We start from the raw sequence: 15937 nt of genomic DNA, 5'->3' as shown, positions 1-15937 counted from the left end.
TTAAAGGCACCCCGGATAGCCAATGGATTCCCAAAGTATGTCGAAGCGTGTGAAGGAAAAATAATTTTTGATCATCTTGAAAATCTTGCCACAGTTAAAACAAGACCATCGCATAATAATAGGATATGCTGGTTCATCACAGACAATCCAGACAGACAATTTTGCATTTTCCAACATGCCAGCAGTACACAGAGATTTATCATAGCAGGTGAACAAATCCAGAAGTGGCAGGCAAAACTCAGGAAACTCTGAATGACAGTGAAGCAGAGGGGCAAAACAATGGAAAGACACTGGGAATCAGAACCCGAGAAAGCAGGTACAAACCTAGACAATCTGGCAATGAGGGAACACTCTGACAGATGTTATAAAGGCAAACAAACGTTGAAATGTGGAAGCGTGGAACCACGTGAACACGGAAGGCCAGATATGCGAAATTAAATTTGGTAGTGACTAAAATCATTACAGATGTATTTACTGAGATTTCTGGTCAGTATGGAAGCTGAACAGAATCAAACTAAGCAGACATGCAGCTGTTCAGTTTTTTTTTTTTTTTTTAAATCTGCATTTGGGAATATTTTTAGTCTCCAATACAGATGGTTATTTCAGACTGGATCATTGAAAGCAGCTTGGTCAACATTAATGAGGGAACGTTCCCTCTCCTTTTACTTGTTGTGCTGCAGACAAAGGCCAATGTGTCAGAATTGGCCCAATCCGTCATTAAAATCCTTTAAAGAGGTCATACTCTGCATATTTTCAGCAAGATAATATAGGTCACCAGCTGTTTAAAAAGCAGTTTGTTGTCAAAAATAGCCCATGGATATATGTGCCAAGGTGTTTCAAACCTAAAGCGTGCTTACAGCAGGAGTATTTTGACATACATTCACAGGGAATTATGGGATTTATGGGGATATTTAAGTGTTCCAACCAGCTTTTTGAAAGGGCAGAGTGGAAGCAAGAAAGAAGGCAGGTACCAAAAGCACATGATTTTTAACTTTTAATGAATTTATTTATTTATTCTTAACAACTCGTGGCCTCTTGTTGGCTACAACAACTAATTGGACAATAAAAAGTGCACGTTTTTGTCATATCAATGAAACGGCCGATAAATTACTTCAGTGTCAGTGATTTCATAGCTTCATCATAGTGATGCTTACCGTATGGCGACAGTGTCTACAAGGCTTCTGTTGTAACCAGCCTGTAGCTCCGAGTAGCACACAGCCAAACAGTTCTTTGCAGTGTAAGATTTGATTGCTGCTAAAGAGAAACTTGAGATTTCAACATGTACTGGACCATACTGGGGTGCTGTCTGGATGCAGGTCCTGCCCGTAGCAGTGAAGGTCGAAGTTGTTCACAAAGGTTAATAATAAGTACTAGAGTCTTCACTCCCAATGCTGCCTACTGAACGCGAATGTCCCTTCATGGACAGCGACATGACACCTCCTAACCGGGCAAAATATTAAGTGCCCGGATGTTAATGCATTTTTAATGGGGATATGCGAGTGAACATACACGGAAAAAAGCTCATAAAATACATGTTAATATGCCATTCTGACCTGGATATCAATCAATCAATCAATTTTTTTTTATATAGCGCCAAATCACAACAAACAGTTGCCCCAAGGCGCCTTATACTGCAAGGCAAGGCCATACAATAATTATGTAAAACCCCAACGGTCAAAACGACCCCCTGTGAGCAAGCACTTGGCTACAGTGGGAAGGAAAAACTCCCTTTTAACAGGAAGAAACCTCCAGCAGAACCAGGCTCAGGGAGGGGCAGTCTTCTGCTGGGACTGGTTGGGGCTGAGGGAGAGAACCAGGAAAAAGACATGCTGTGGAGGGGAGCAGAGATCGATCACTAATGATTAAATGCAGAGTGGTGCATACAGAGCAAAAGAGAAAGAAACAGTGCATCGTGGGAACCCCCCAGCAGTCTACGTCTATAGCAGCATAACTAAGGGATGGTTCAGGGTCACCTGATCCAGCCCTAACTATAAGCTTTAGCAAAAAAGAAAGTTTTAAGCCTAATCTTAAAAGTAGAGAGGGTGTCTGTCTCCCTGATCTGAATTGGGAGCTGGTTCCACAGGAGAGGAGCCTGAAAGCTGAAGGCTCTGCCTCCCATTCTACTCTTACAAACCCTAGGAACTACAAGTAAGCCTGCAGTCTGAGAGCGAAGCGCTCTATTGGGGTGATATGGTACTACGAGGTCCCTAAGATAAGATGGGACCTGATTATTCAAAACTTTATAAGTAAGAAGAAGAATTTTAAATTCTATTCTAGAGTTAACAGGAAGCCAATGAAGAGAGGCCAATATGGGTGAGATATGCTCTCTCCTTCTAGTCCCCGTTAGTACTCTAGCTGCAGCATTTGAATTAACTGAAGGCTTTTTAGGGAACTTTTAGGACAACCTGATAATAATGAATTACAATAGTCCAGCCTAGAGGAAATAAATGCATGAATTAGTTTTTCAGCATCACTCTGAGACAAGACCTTTCTAATTTTAGAGATATTGCGTAAATGCAAAAAAGCAGTCCTACATATTTGTTTAATATGCGCTTTGAATGACATATCCTGATCAAAAATGACTCCAAGATTTCTCACAGTATTACTAGAGGTCAGGGTAATGCCATCCAGAGTAAGGATCTGATTAGACACCATGTTTCTAAGATTTGTGGGGCCAAGTACAATAACTTCAGTTTTATCTGAGTTTAAAAGCAGGAAATTAGAGGTCATCCATGTCTTTATGTCTGTAAGACAATCCTGCAGTTTAGCTAATTGGTGTGTGTCCTCTGGCTTCATGGATAGATAAAGCTGGGTATCATCTGCGTAACAATGAAAATTTAAACAATACCGTCTAATAATACTGCCTAAGGGAAGCATGTATAAAGTGAATAAAATTGGTCCTAGCACAGAACCTTGTGGAACTCCATAATTAACTTTAGTCTGTGAAGAAGATTCCCCATTTACATGAACAAATTGTAATCTATTAGACAAATATGATTCAAACCACCGCAGCGCAGTGCCTTTAATACCTATGGCATGCTCTAATCTCTGTAATAAAATTTTATGGTCAACAGTATCAAAAGCAGCACTGAGGTCTAACAGAACAAGCACAGAGATGAGTCCACTGTCCGAGGCCATAAGAAGATCATTTGTAACCTTCACTAATGCTGTTTCTGTACTATGATGAATTCTAAAACCTGACTGAAACTCTTCAAATAGACCATTCCTCTGCAGATGATCAGTTAGCTGTTTTACAACTACCCTTTCAAGAATTTTTGAGAGAAAAGGAAGGTTGGAGATTGGCCTATAATTAGCTAAGATAGCTGGGTCAAGTGATGGCTTTTTAAGTAATGGTTTAATTACTGCCACCTTAAAAGCCTGTGGTACATAGCCAACTAACAAAGATAGATTGATCATATTTAAGATCAAAGCATTAAATAATGGTAGGGCTTCCTTGAGCAGCCTGGTAGGAATGGGGTCTAATAAACATGTTGATGGTTTGGATGAAGTAACTAATGAAAATAACTCAGACAGAACAATCGGAGAGAAAGACTCTAACCAAATACCGGCATCACTGAAAGCAGCCAAAGATAACGATACATCTTTGGGATGGTTATGAGTAATTTTTTCTCTAATAGTTAAAATTTTGTTAGCAAAGAAAGTCATGAAGTCATTACTAGTTAAAGTTAATGGAATACTCAGCTCAATAGAGCTCTGACTCTTTGTCAGCCTGGCTACAGAGCTGAAAAGAAACCTGGAGTTGTTCTTATTTTCTTCAATTAGTGATGAGTAGAAAGATGTCCTAGCTTTACGGAGGGCTTTTTTATAGAGCAACAGACTCTTTTTCCAGGCTAAGTGAAGATCTTCTAAATTAGTGAGAAGCCATTTCCTCTCCATATCGAGCCATATCCATATCGGATATCGAGCCAGTAAAATTGTGTTCAGTGCAGCATGGCTGATCAAGCCATTACAATACTTATATATATATTTATGTGTTTATTTATTTATATATTTATTTTTACATGTTATCCTTTATTGACCGAATTTCATTCATGAAGTCAGTGGTGTGGGTTCACATCTCTGTGTGAGGGTGTGACTGTGAGTACCACAGTGCGGGTCATTATAATCTGCAAATAACGGCTCGGTTATTTAAGGCGCAAAATTTTTAAAAAATTGTCAGTCTTGTTGAACAATTTTAATCACTAACAACAAGTATTTTAACTAGACATCGGTCTAGCAGGGGAAAATATAAACTAGACATAAGTGAAGAGTTAATGGTAGGTGTCGTCGAACGCACAGGCATGACAGGCAACATACACCTGTTTATCGACCAGATGTCACGGACAAAGTAACAAGAATAACCAAAACCACTTACTTATGGAACTCAACAAGAGAAGCATATGGATCAATTCAGTTCTTTGTACTAGTTTTATGTACTTACCTTGTGTCACTCAGGGTGGAGGCACACCCATGTTTTTACTTCAAAGTTTTACTCCACACTGCCTGGTAAAACATGTGCACACAAAAGGAGGCCAGGCCTCGTGTGGCTTGCGTGGCACCAGTTAGTGACCCTGCTTCAGGCAGAGAACAGTGACAGATTTAAAGGTGCTACTCTCTGACAAACATCACCAAAACCACAGCCTGTACTGTTTCTTTTAAATGACAGCTGGATTTAGGAGTGCAGATATGTGTGTGAAGGATTTAGTGAGAGGTTTTAAGAAATCGCTCAAACAGCATTTTAACAAAATCAGCGCATTGCACAAACGGAGAGCATTTCATCAAAAGATGTCTGCAGAACAAAAATATATTTGGAGGTGTTATCTCCAAATGTATGTCGATAACAGCCAAAAAGATGAGATGTGAGATTCTTACATTTGATGCCTTCTGTGGAAAGCTGTAGCTGTTAAAGTGGACAACAGCCGGGGTTTGAGTGACTGCAGAGAGAAACAACAATAAACACTTCTTTTTGCTCTGGAGCAGATGACACAGCGTCTTTCTGAAAATATTTCCAACTTGAAGTGGTCCTTGCGGCTGCGCGCACACAAAAAAGCAGAGCACTCTGACAAGATGAAAAATGTAAGTTGCTGACTGGTGATCAGTTTGGAAAATGTAGGCACCAGCATCCAAATGAAGGAAAAACTAGTGACAGACTGTTACAGTAAGCGTTGAATCACACAGTCTGATGTAGTTAACTGTGCAGCCCAAATACAGTCACAGCTTTACTTCTGGCTACAAACATAATTTTGGAACTGCTGATCCTGCTGCTTGGTTTCAGAAGGTGGGGGAAAACACCAAATTTGATTGAGGCGCGGGCACAGGAGGGCTGGGTGTATATGTGGGAGGGCAGGGCGTGGTGCCCTCTGAAATCAGCCTGGCTGGAATGCAGTTGAAACTCCAACCCTGAGGAAAATATAAACCAGTTTTGCACATTTTTCTGGAGCTATGTAATAGTGCCCGTGGGCTTTAACTATTCCCAAAATGACATTTTTAAAGGGAATTTTGGGGTTGAGATTTACTGGCATACCAAGTGTGGTAGAAATCAGCTCAATAACCTGGGAGGAGTGGTTAAACATAAACAGTGGCAGACAGGATGTTGGCCTCAGTGACTGACCTTTGGCAAATTTGACCCTGATGTGCAATTCCAGAACCCACTTCCATGTGTTCAACACAACTGGTGCAAATTGGAGTGGAAAAAAAATTACTCCATTGACTGCATTGATTGACCTTTGGTAAATTTGATCTACCTTGGGCAATTTCAGATCCCACCAACGTGTGTGTACCAACTTTGGTAAACATTGGAGTAAAAACTCAAAATTTGACCTTTGGCCTGAATGACAATGACCTTTGACCAAACAAATCCTTAAAGACAGTGGTTCCCAAAGTCGGGATAGCAGCAAGACAAATGAATGAGGTAGTTTTTGTGACTGGAGGATTTTGCTTCAGCTGCATTGCTTTTTATAATACACTAAGCACTGCAAGTGAGACAATTAAAATATTTATATTTATTTAATATATTTATGTAAACACTGCCTTGTCAGACTCGTTTCCGCTGGAGGTTGGCCTCCGCCAGGGCGGTGCCTTGTCACCAATCCTGTTTGTGATATTCATGGACAGGATATCGAGGCGTAGTCGGGGGGAGGAGGGTTTTCGGTTTGGTGGGCTCAGGGTCTCATCACTGTTTTTTGCAGATGATGTGGCCCTGTTGGCTTCATCGGCTGGTGACCTCCAACACTCACTGGATCAGTTCGCAGCCGAGTGTGAAGAGGCTGGGGTGAGGATCAGCACCTCTAAATCTGAGGCCATGGTTCTCAGCAGGAAACCGATGGATTGGTAAGGGAATACGGTCTTGCCCCAAGTGAAGGAGTTGAAGTACCTCGGGGTCTTGTTCACAAGTGAGGGGACGATGGAACGTGAGATTGGCCGGAGAATCGGCGTAGCAGGGACGGTATTGCATTTGCTCTACCATACTGTTGTGACAAAAAGGGAGCTGACCCAAAAGGCCAAGCTCTAGATCTACTGGTCAGTCTTCATTCCTATTCTCACCTATGGTCATGAGTGTTGGGTCATGACCGAAAGAACTAGATCGCGGGTACATATATATATATTTTTATCTGCATTTTGCTGTTTTTTAACAGTTTTTTTTCTTAATCAGGAAACCAGCCACTGTATCTGGCAACACTGATGAGGCATAAGATGGATGAGTTTGAGAGTGAGCAAGAAATATGTACATATACTGTGTATAGATAGATAGATAGATGATGCATGTCACTTTAAATAATTCCACTGTGAAGATGATTCATCATTTTATTTTATTTTGTTCAATAAGTGGCAGTTTTGTAACAATAAATATGTTTAAAACAAATTCCAGTGGAGTTTGGCAGCAAAAGGTGGGTGGGTCCATGTGTGTCAGATTGGGGTGGGGTGGGGGCGCGAAAATATTCTTCTCAACAGAAGGGGGCCCCTTTTCAGAATGTTTTGAACCACTGCTTTAAGGACAATTCTGTGGTTTAACATCATCTACATATCAAGTTTAAGGGCCCCTTCACACATAGTGCGAAGTTTGAATGGCATTTGGACAAAAACGGTGAAACAGTTTGAAATTAGTGCACGAAACATCTCGTCGATGGGGAGGTGTGCACGAACCCGGTGCGAGAGTTAGAGAGAATACCTGTGGAACCACATCACGCTGCTTATGTGGTAAAAATAAAAAAAAATAAAAGCCAGCCAGTACCTGTGGAACCACATCACGCCACTTATGTGGTATAAATAAAAAAATAAAAACCAGCCGGTACCTGTGGGACCACATCACGCCACTTATGTGGTATAAATTAAAAAATAAAAACCAGCCGGTACCTGTGGGACCACATCACGCCACTTATGTGGTATGAATAATAAAATAAAAACCAGCCGGTACCTGTGGGACCATATCATGCCGCTTATGTGGAATAATTAAAAAAAAAAAGAAAAAGAAAAAACACACCACCCAGGACGCGAACTCGCACCTTTCAAAATCTCTGATCACTAGCCAGAGACTTTACCACTGAGCTATGGAGCTGTTCTTTGAAAGCTGGGGGAAGCTGCCTCGTATCAGGAGGGACATGGAAGTGTTACACAAAAAAATTTAAATCCAACACCATATAAAACACCGCATTTATCAAGCGAGCAATAGAAATATGATCCACCTGTACCTCTGGTGATGACCCATGGTCGCTGATATACAGTCATGAAATGACATGAATGAGAAGCAGTGTGCTCTGATCATGTCCACATCTACTGGTCAGGTGCGTCCAGTCGGCCGCGCGCGTGTTCTGCCTGACACATGTCTTCTGGACGGCGCACTGCAGCACACACATCGCGTCATGTGGAACAGAGCTCACGTGGGTGACGTGACGTCAGATCACCCACTGCGTGTTCTAATCTGATGGTCCGTTTCAACCTGGGGGGCTGTCAATGTCCGCTCTGTGCGCGCGCTTGCTTGCTGCAGCTTGTCGCCACCACGGCGATATGTTTTTATTTATGTCCACATAAATACAGCAATCAGACACACGCACCTCACAGTGGACAGTAGTTAGTCCATAACTGTCCAAACACAGTAGGTGGTGTGTGGCTGGAATGTCCAGAATGACAGGTCACCACAGTTGCTGGAAGCCACGCCTCCCGTGAGTAGAGCGCACACACCCACATGTCAGTGTGTGTGTTTGCAGTCACACTCGTGGGGAACATAGACACATTTCACAGCAGTACGACAGTGATTGTCTGCAGTCTGTTGTTGTGCCAAGAGTGCGAATGGCCACACATTTTCTAAGTGCCATGCGAGCAGTGTTAGATGTTTGTACGTGCCACCTGGAATTTGGCCAGCACCTGCCGCAAGAGAGCGCGATGGGTTTACACAGTGCACACACTGTCGTTCAGGCAGTTGTCTGCACAAATAGTTGCAGCAGCAGGTGTACGAGGCGCTGGCGACAGGGATGACATTACACGGTTTGCATACGATTCCTGCGTCATGCGCACTAAGTGTGCCCTAATGGAAATCAAATATAGGACTTGGTGGGAGTAGGGGGACAGACAGACAGACATTGCTAAAATTATAGTATAATGTGAAAAATGAGCAGAACTCATAGTTCTTGGAGGATTAACCAACCAGAGTAGAGACTTTTCCTTATGTATAATTTGCAAGTCTGCACATTTATTTTTGCCTGTTGAGCAGTAGACAGTCACTTGGGAACATTTTCAATACCCAGTCCCCTTTGCTGATGTGTGGGGTGAAGCTAAAATGTGAAATAATGTGGTCGTTATTGATTTCAGATGAACTGAGATCAATGCCATTGATTTTGCCACACAAATGCTCATTAATCAAAGAGTCTCTGAGGACCGACAAGGAGGAATTCCACAAACCTACAGAATAACCTATGCAGATCCACATCGTGTTTCATATATATGTGTGTGTGTGTGTGTGTGTGTGTCCCCGCTTTGTAACACTGAGAAGGAGCAGCGGGATCCACTGACCCCGAAAAAGAAAAGGTCACCCTCAGTGGACAGGCTGACTCCAATAACACCTGCTGCATGAGCGTGAAGTTACTCATGTGTTGCCACCCTGTGTTTCCTGGAGCTGAGTGGTGACAGTTGTGTCCTTGAGAGGACAGTCTTACGGCGTGATGCTAATCGACGGCCTGCTGCGTGGCTTCCCGTTGGTGCTCAATGTGACGCTGTTCGGTGCCTTTGTTTGTGCGTGCATGTGTGTTTGTGGAAGTGACTGTGTCAAAAAGAGCATCTCGGTATTGAAAGAGTCTGTTCAAACTTTACTCAACAGTAGCTGTGATGTTTTTGAAGTGCGACATGAAGGTTTTTATTGTCAGAAAAGAACATGTTTGTCAGCTGTGTTTTAAAATCCAGATGATCGCACCCGGATGCGTTTGTGTGCAACATGTTAAATAATTAGAAGAGCACTTGGAGAGCGCCGACTTCCCTCAAAGACAAATCTTTTTGTGTATATCTATACATGTCATGGAAGATCAAGACCCTCCATGGGATGTACCACCAACAGATAGAGGAAGTAACTGACATCAAGAAGACCTACCAGTGGCTAGAAAAGGCCGGCCTAAAGGACAGCACAGAGGTTCTGATCATGGCAGCTCAAGAACAAGTCCCAAGCAGTAGATCCATAGAGGCAGGAGTCTATCACAGCCGACAGGACCCAAGATGCAAGCTGTGAAAATGTGCCTCAGAGACAGTCCAACACATAGTAGCAGGATGCAAGATGAAAGCTGGGACAGCGTACACTGAGAGGCACAACGAGGTGTTGGGAATCATGTACAGGAACATCTGTGCCACAAGCAGATAAGTCCCCGAGTCCCGGTGGGAGATGCTACCAAAAGTGGTTGGGAACGACAGGGCTAAGGTCCTGTGGGACTTCAAATTCCAGACAGACAAACAGCTGCTGGCCAACAAACGCAACATAGTGGTGCTTGACAAGGGAAAGAAGACCGTAGTTGTGATCGTTGTGGCAATCCCATCTGACACCAACATCAGGAGGAAACAGCATGAGGAGAATAGAGAAGTACCAAGGGCTGAAGGAGCAACTGGAGCAGATGTGGAAGGTAAAGCCCAAAGTGGTCCCAGTGGCAATAAGAGCACTAGGAGCTGTAACTCCCAAATTGGAAGAGTGGCTCCAGCAGGTTCCAGGCACATCGTCAGAGGTCTCTCTCCAGAAGAGTCCAGTCCTAGGAACATCTAAAATACTACACCGTATCCTCAAACTCCCAGGCCTCTGGTAGAGGACCCAAGATTGAAGCCACTTTTCATCATGTTCTAGTCCAGAAGCGCTACATATCCTTTGTGTCTCACTCTCGAAGCAGCAAATAGATGTCCAGGCAGCAGAAAATTTCTGTCTGAACTCCCCTCCAAGTTCTAAACACGCACAAAACGTAATGATGAACTTTGCACACTTCAGCCGACAAGAAATTCATTTTGCTGGAAGGAAAAAAAGACTTTTGTCAGACAAAAACATAAACAGGGTAGCTCCTTCACCATGTGACTGTGGCAACGCTAGCTACATTGCCACACAACACTTCCTGCTTCTTGCACAAGAGTCTGTCACAATAAGAGCACTGGACAAATGATGATGTTATCACAAGTCTGACACAGAAGAGGGGAAAAACATCATGAAAACATTTTTTTGTGCTTTTTACATTATGCGGGGTGGGTCACAGAATTTGATTTACTTTAGGTGGGTGTTTAATAAATTTTAATTAAAAATAATAATTACATTTTATGTGGGCGTTTAACCAATTTTCTTTAAAAAAAGGGAGTGGGCTAATGCTTGGCCCTGGACCCTCAGAAGTGGGAGTATGATATATATATATATATATATATATATATATATATATATATATATATATATATATATATATATATATATATATATATGTATATATATATATATGAAAATGTTTGGGGTGAAGATCCTGGATCCCTTGATCCAGACCTGTTACACCCTTCCACCAAATTTGAGGAAAATTTCCTGGTAGTTTTGCATAATCCAGCAAACATTAATGAAAGCTTTATCAGTTGGTGTTGGTAAAAATAAACAATGAAATATATATAAGAAATGAACATGTGGGGAACAGGGGAGAAACTATGAAGCTGTACCATGAGCAGGTTTTTGTCTGCATGTGTTGTGAATACATACGTATGTGGAAGCATTTGCATGAGCCCGAGGAGGGCGTTTATGTTTGTGTTCTCATCTCAAGGGTAGGTAAATGACCTGTCTCCGGTGATTATACCCAAGATAACCAGACGTGACATTGTAATTGTGAAATCTATTTAAGAGAATTGTAGCTCATGTCTCTCGTTTTCTCTCACTCGCTCTATACTTCTGCTTTCTTCTCTTTCTTTTCAGGTCATTACAGATCTTCTTTTTTACGCCCACTCCTTCTTGTCTTCGTCTCATGCCAGTCTGGTTTCTCTTTTGCTTTCATTTTCTCCCTTTTGTATCCTCACACTTCTTCTCTGTTCACCTGCCACTCGTTTTCCTTGTTGTTTCCTCTTCTGTCGCTGTGTTTGTGCACAAAAGCTGATTGATCCTATAATGTTGTTTAGATCAGTAACAGTGAGAGGGTTTTAATTTAGCCTACAAACCATGATGGATGATTCCTGCACACCTCATTCTTCCAATATTTTGTCATTTAGTTTCCTCTTCTCACTCTCTCTCTCTCTCTCTCTCTCTCTCTCTCTCCTTTCATACACAGTGGCGCCCGTTCCTTCCTGGTCTGAAATATGAAGTGATAGACTCCGCCTACATCTCCCTGTACACAGGTAAGAATAATCTGACCTGTTGGTACCAGCTAGAAACCATGCATGATATTGTTTGTTCCCCAGGTCCTTTTGCTGATTTCTCCATCTTTCAACTCATGCAAACATTCTTTCCATTTTTCTACGACACCAACATAGTCACAGAGCGCTGTGAAAACTTTCCGGTTGCACTGTAAACATGGCAGACACTTAAGTGGATTTCAGAATTGCTTTGGCATAATCAGCCTGAGGTCAATAATTTGGGCGAAGGTCAAATGACTATACTGTCTTCATGCCAAGGGTACTACAGTCTTACCTAGTTTATTCAATGCTTCTCAATTTAATGGAAAGCTTCTGTTTCATCATGTTTGGGGAAAAAAATGACACTGAATTTTATCACTGATTTTAAATAACTTTACCAATTCCTGAGGTTTGTAGCTAAGCGACTCACGTGACTTTTTATTACCATAAATTGACTTTTTTTTTTTGTTCTGCATGAACCTACCAAATAAAGGGAGAATGGCCCAGTAAAAAACATTTTCTGTAATGTTCCAACAGTAGCATTACAGAAAATAAAAAATAACAGTAACATTCTGTAATGTACACAACCAGCTCTCTTTTTTTAAGGTGACACTTCAAAAGCACCGGCCAAAGTCATGTTTCATGTCTTGACATTAATGTCAGCTTTAAAAAGACATTTTGTTCCTTTTCAGAGCAGCTGTGTTTATGGCCTGTCAGAATGCAGTGCCGAGCTGGTGTGGGTTTGAAAAGACAGCAAAATATTCCAACGTACCTTGTTGACAGTAAGAAGAAGAAAAGAGTAATGGCCCAGTCACACGGCACACGAGGATTCCTGAACGAAGGGAAAAAAGTTTTAAAAAAGTCACAATTCGTTGAGAAAAGCTGGACGAAAGAGCTTTATCACCGAACAGCCTGCGAAGCAAGAGCGCAAAAGGGACGAAAGAGGAACTTAACAAAACTGAAGCTCACGATCTTGACGCTTTAAATGAAACGCACCTGGAGCCACAGCTGGAGCAGTGTGTGTCTGCATCTCTGAGTTCCAGGACTTGGCGGTGGGACGGCGCTCATAGCGCCTGAGTCCTGGAGAAACTGCAAACAGAAGCTGTGGAGATCTGTGTGCACGTTGGTGGAACCACCTGCTTTGGTTCCTCATCCAGAACAAAACTGGGATCATCTCCATCATCATCAGAATCCACACTGTCTGTTGACATGCTGCGCGCTCTGTCTTACTCCAATTAAAAAAAAAAAACCTCTGGCGTGCTGTGGTCACTGCTGTATCACTGAATTATGTTTTAAGCCATATATATTGATTTATAACAGAAAACTGTCAAAACAGGGAATGAATATAAGTGTAAAGATGATTGAATATATCAGAGCAGTAAATTGATCAGTGCGTGTGAACGCTGCGCATTGATTCCCAATGTGCGGTTATTTCCACCAGCTGCAGCTGATCCACAACATGCATTCTGACTTCCAGAACAGCTCTTTATATCATCATCTGAATCATCTACCTGTTGCCACATGTACAGAAGAGCTGGACTGTCATTCCTACACTCATATTGTTATATTTAATAAAAAAAATAATAAGCGCATGCAGCAGCTGCTCCTGCTGCTAATGCTGCATTCAAGTACCGCCGGAAAGTACATAACTTTTTTGTTGTTTCAAATTCAGCACTTGCTTGTGGCAAAATAAGTAATTGTATCCACACAAAAGATTAATTCTGGCCTATGTAATGTGCCTGAGCCCATTTAAGCTGACCCCCAACCCAGATAAAAAAAAAAAAATCCAAGCAAACAGGCTGAGTTTGCCCTGTAATTTCCGATGAACACAGCAGCCTCCCCGCTCACAGGCCGCCTTCTGCACTGTGTGAAAACATTCAGCTGGTCGAACGAATTCAAACTAAACAATAACGTTACAAAAACTAAACAAATGATTAAAAAACATCAAGAACGACAGCAAAACGAAACACGGACGAATTGCCCTTCGTTCAAATTTTTCAACAGTTTAAAAATCCTGATGAAGCACCAACTGCAGGAATGAAGCTGCACGAAGGTTAAAAGATGCCAGCGAAAGTCAACGAAAGTCCAGATTTCTTGTTTCGTCAGGCCTTCGTTGGCCTTCGTTAAGTGCCGTGTGACTGGGCCATAAGTCCTTCACAGGTCCTGAAGCCTGTTTGGCTGGTGCTTATCCTCAGATGTCATCGCATGAAGCAGAGTCTTTGAATACCTCTGGACAGGGTGACCGTCTATTACAGGTTACCCCCCACCCACCAACTCCCCCACCCTCAGCCAAGGCCGGTAGCCATTTACAGCTCGGTGGAATGGGAGTATGCAGAGGAAGTATTTTGTCCAAGGTCACACACAGGTACCATGAAGCACACACCTGGAATCGAGCCCTGGTCAATGGGTTGTTAGCTCAACTCCTGTCACACAACCAGTTCTATGCAAATATTTTGGCATGGTAGCGCAAACCATTTACAAAGCAAAGGTCATGTAAAATGTCATCTAATTTCTGACAGATGATTTTTTTTTTTTCCAGGATTCATTGGATTTTTGGCTGTGGAAGCTCCTGCTCTGTATACCGGACATTGTTAAATATGTAGTTGTGGCTGCTTGTGATGTGCAGTAATACATACCAATATATCAGTTAACTAATATGGGCCTTTTGCAGACATAGCTGTATCTGCATTATTAAAATGCTTATTTTACCGGATAAACAATGCAGAATTACAAATGGTGTCATTACATAGTTTGTCTGGCAGAGGGCATTCAGACAGCATTGTTTACACATTAGCTGCAAGAAACAGGCAATGCAGTCAGCTGCCATTCATTTTCAGTCAGAGTGGGCATTTTACAGTGATGAGACAAGTGGTTGCTATGTTGCTAGCTGGTTGGGGCTAAAATTGATGAAGTCATTTTAATACAAATTCTGAGCATTGGGCTTAATAACAAAATGCTGGGAATTGTTATCATTTTTATGTGTATGTGGGTAGATATATAGGTTTTGTATAAAAAAAAATGTCCCCCTAATATCAGAATTAGCCCCTCAGGAAAGAAAAAAAAAAAAAAACATTTCTGTTGATTCTCGTTAGCATTAGCATACCTTCTATGGCTTCCTAGACTTAGCCATCAGAAGTGTATCTGTATGTAGTGAAAGTGTCAAACTTGTACAGATGTTGACTTATCTTCGTGGTGACATTCATATCTCTGAGTAGTCAACCTTTGAAATTGGGAGATACCTGGGAAGAACTCGTGAAGGTATTTGGCGATACTGATTCCTCCATAGGATGTTGAGGTCTTTAGGGTCCTGGTGATTCGTGTCTTACTGTGTAGTTGCAAGACTTGGACACTACCCAGTGACCTAAGGGAAAGACTGGATGTCTTTGGTGCTACGCATGTTTGGAAGAAACTTGCATCCCACTGGAACAGTTACACAGGAAGACTCAAATGAGGTGATCTTATGAGTGTACTATATGTGGTCACACTAACCACAGTTAGCATCAGCATATGAGGTCATGCTAACAGTTACTGGTTGACACCAACTGTAGTTCATGCTAACCATGAGGGATGCAATTAGCATGACAGCATATGTTTTAACACTACATGCTCATGTGACCACTTGAATGCAAAATATCGGTGTGGCCATAATATGCATTTATTTCTGAACTTAAAAAAAAAAATCAGTGGTGCTGATCATTATGACAATGATGGTAAACTGTGTTATGCTCCAAATTCATGAATCTGGTAATTTCAGCAAAACAGTCATCATTATTTACCAAAATGAGTGCTAAGCATAAACAGATGGTGGTACCGTGGGCACAAGAGGTACGGGTGGGCACCCACAACTCATCCCCACTGACCCCCAACACCGGATCCCCCCAAGGTTGTGTGTTGAGCCCCCTGCTGTTTTCCCTGTACACATATGACTTTTTGTCCACATCAGATAGCAACACCATTATTAGGTTTGCAGATGATACAGCCATCATTGGACTAATCTCCGACAATAAGGAGGAGGCCTATAGGAAGGAGGTCTCCCACTTGGAGAGTTGGTGCTGGGAAATAAGCTCCTGCTGAACGTCAGCAAAACTAAAGAACTGATTGTGGACTTCAGAAGAAAGCAGCAGAG

General features: G+C 42.1%; 1 protein-coding gene across 1 annotated transcript in view; it reads left to right on the top strand.

Annotated features, from left to right (window-relative positions):
• The window catches only part of b4galnt4a (beta-1,4-N-acetyl-galactosaminyl transferase 4a), a 440181-nt gene that overhangs the window by 404729 nt on the left and 19515 nt on the right, over nt 1–15937 (top strand). Inside the window, exon 9 of the mRNA XM_034176867.1 lies at nt 11748–11814. Within this exon, the coding sequence (XP_034032758.1) occupies nt 11748–11814 (67 nt within the window). The remainder of the gene's footprint in view (nt 1–11747; nt 11815–15937) is intronic.

This window comes from Thalassophryne amazonica, chromosome 8 (assembly GCF_902500255.1).
Source record: "Thalassophryne amazonica chromosome 8, fThaAma1.1, whole genome shotgun sequence".
NCBI classification, from domain to species: Eukaryota; Metazoa; Chordata; class Actinopteri; order Batrachoidiformes; family Batrachoididae; genus Thalassophryne; species Thalassophryne amazonica.
This window is presented reverse-complemented; position numbering and strand designations above follow the sequence as displayed.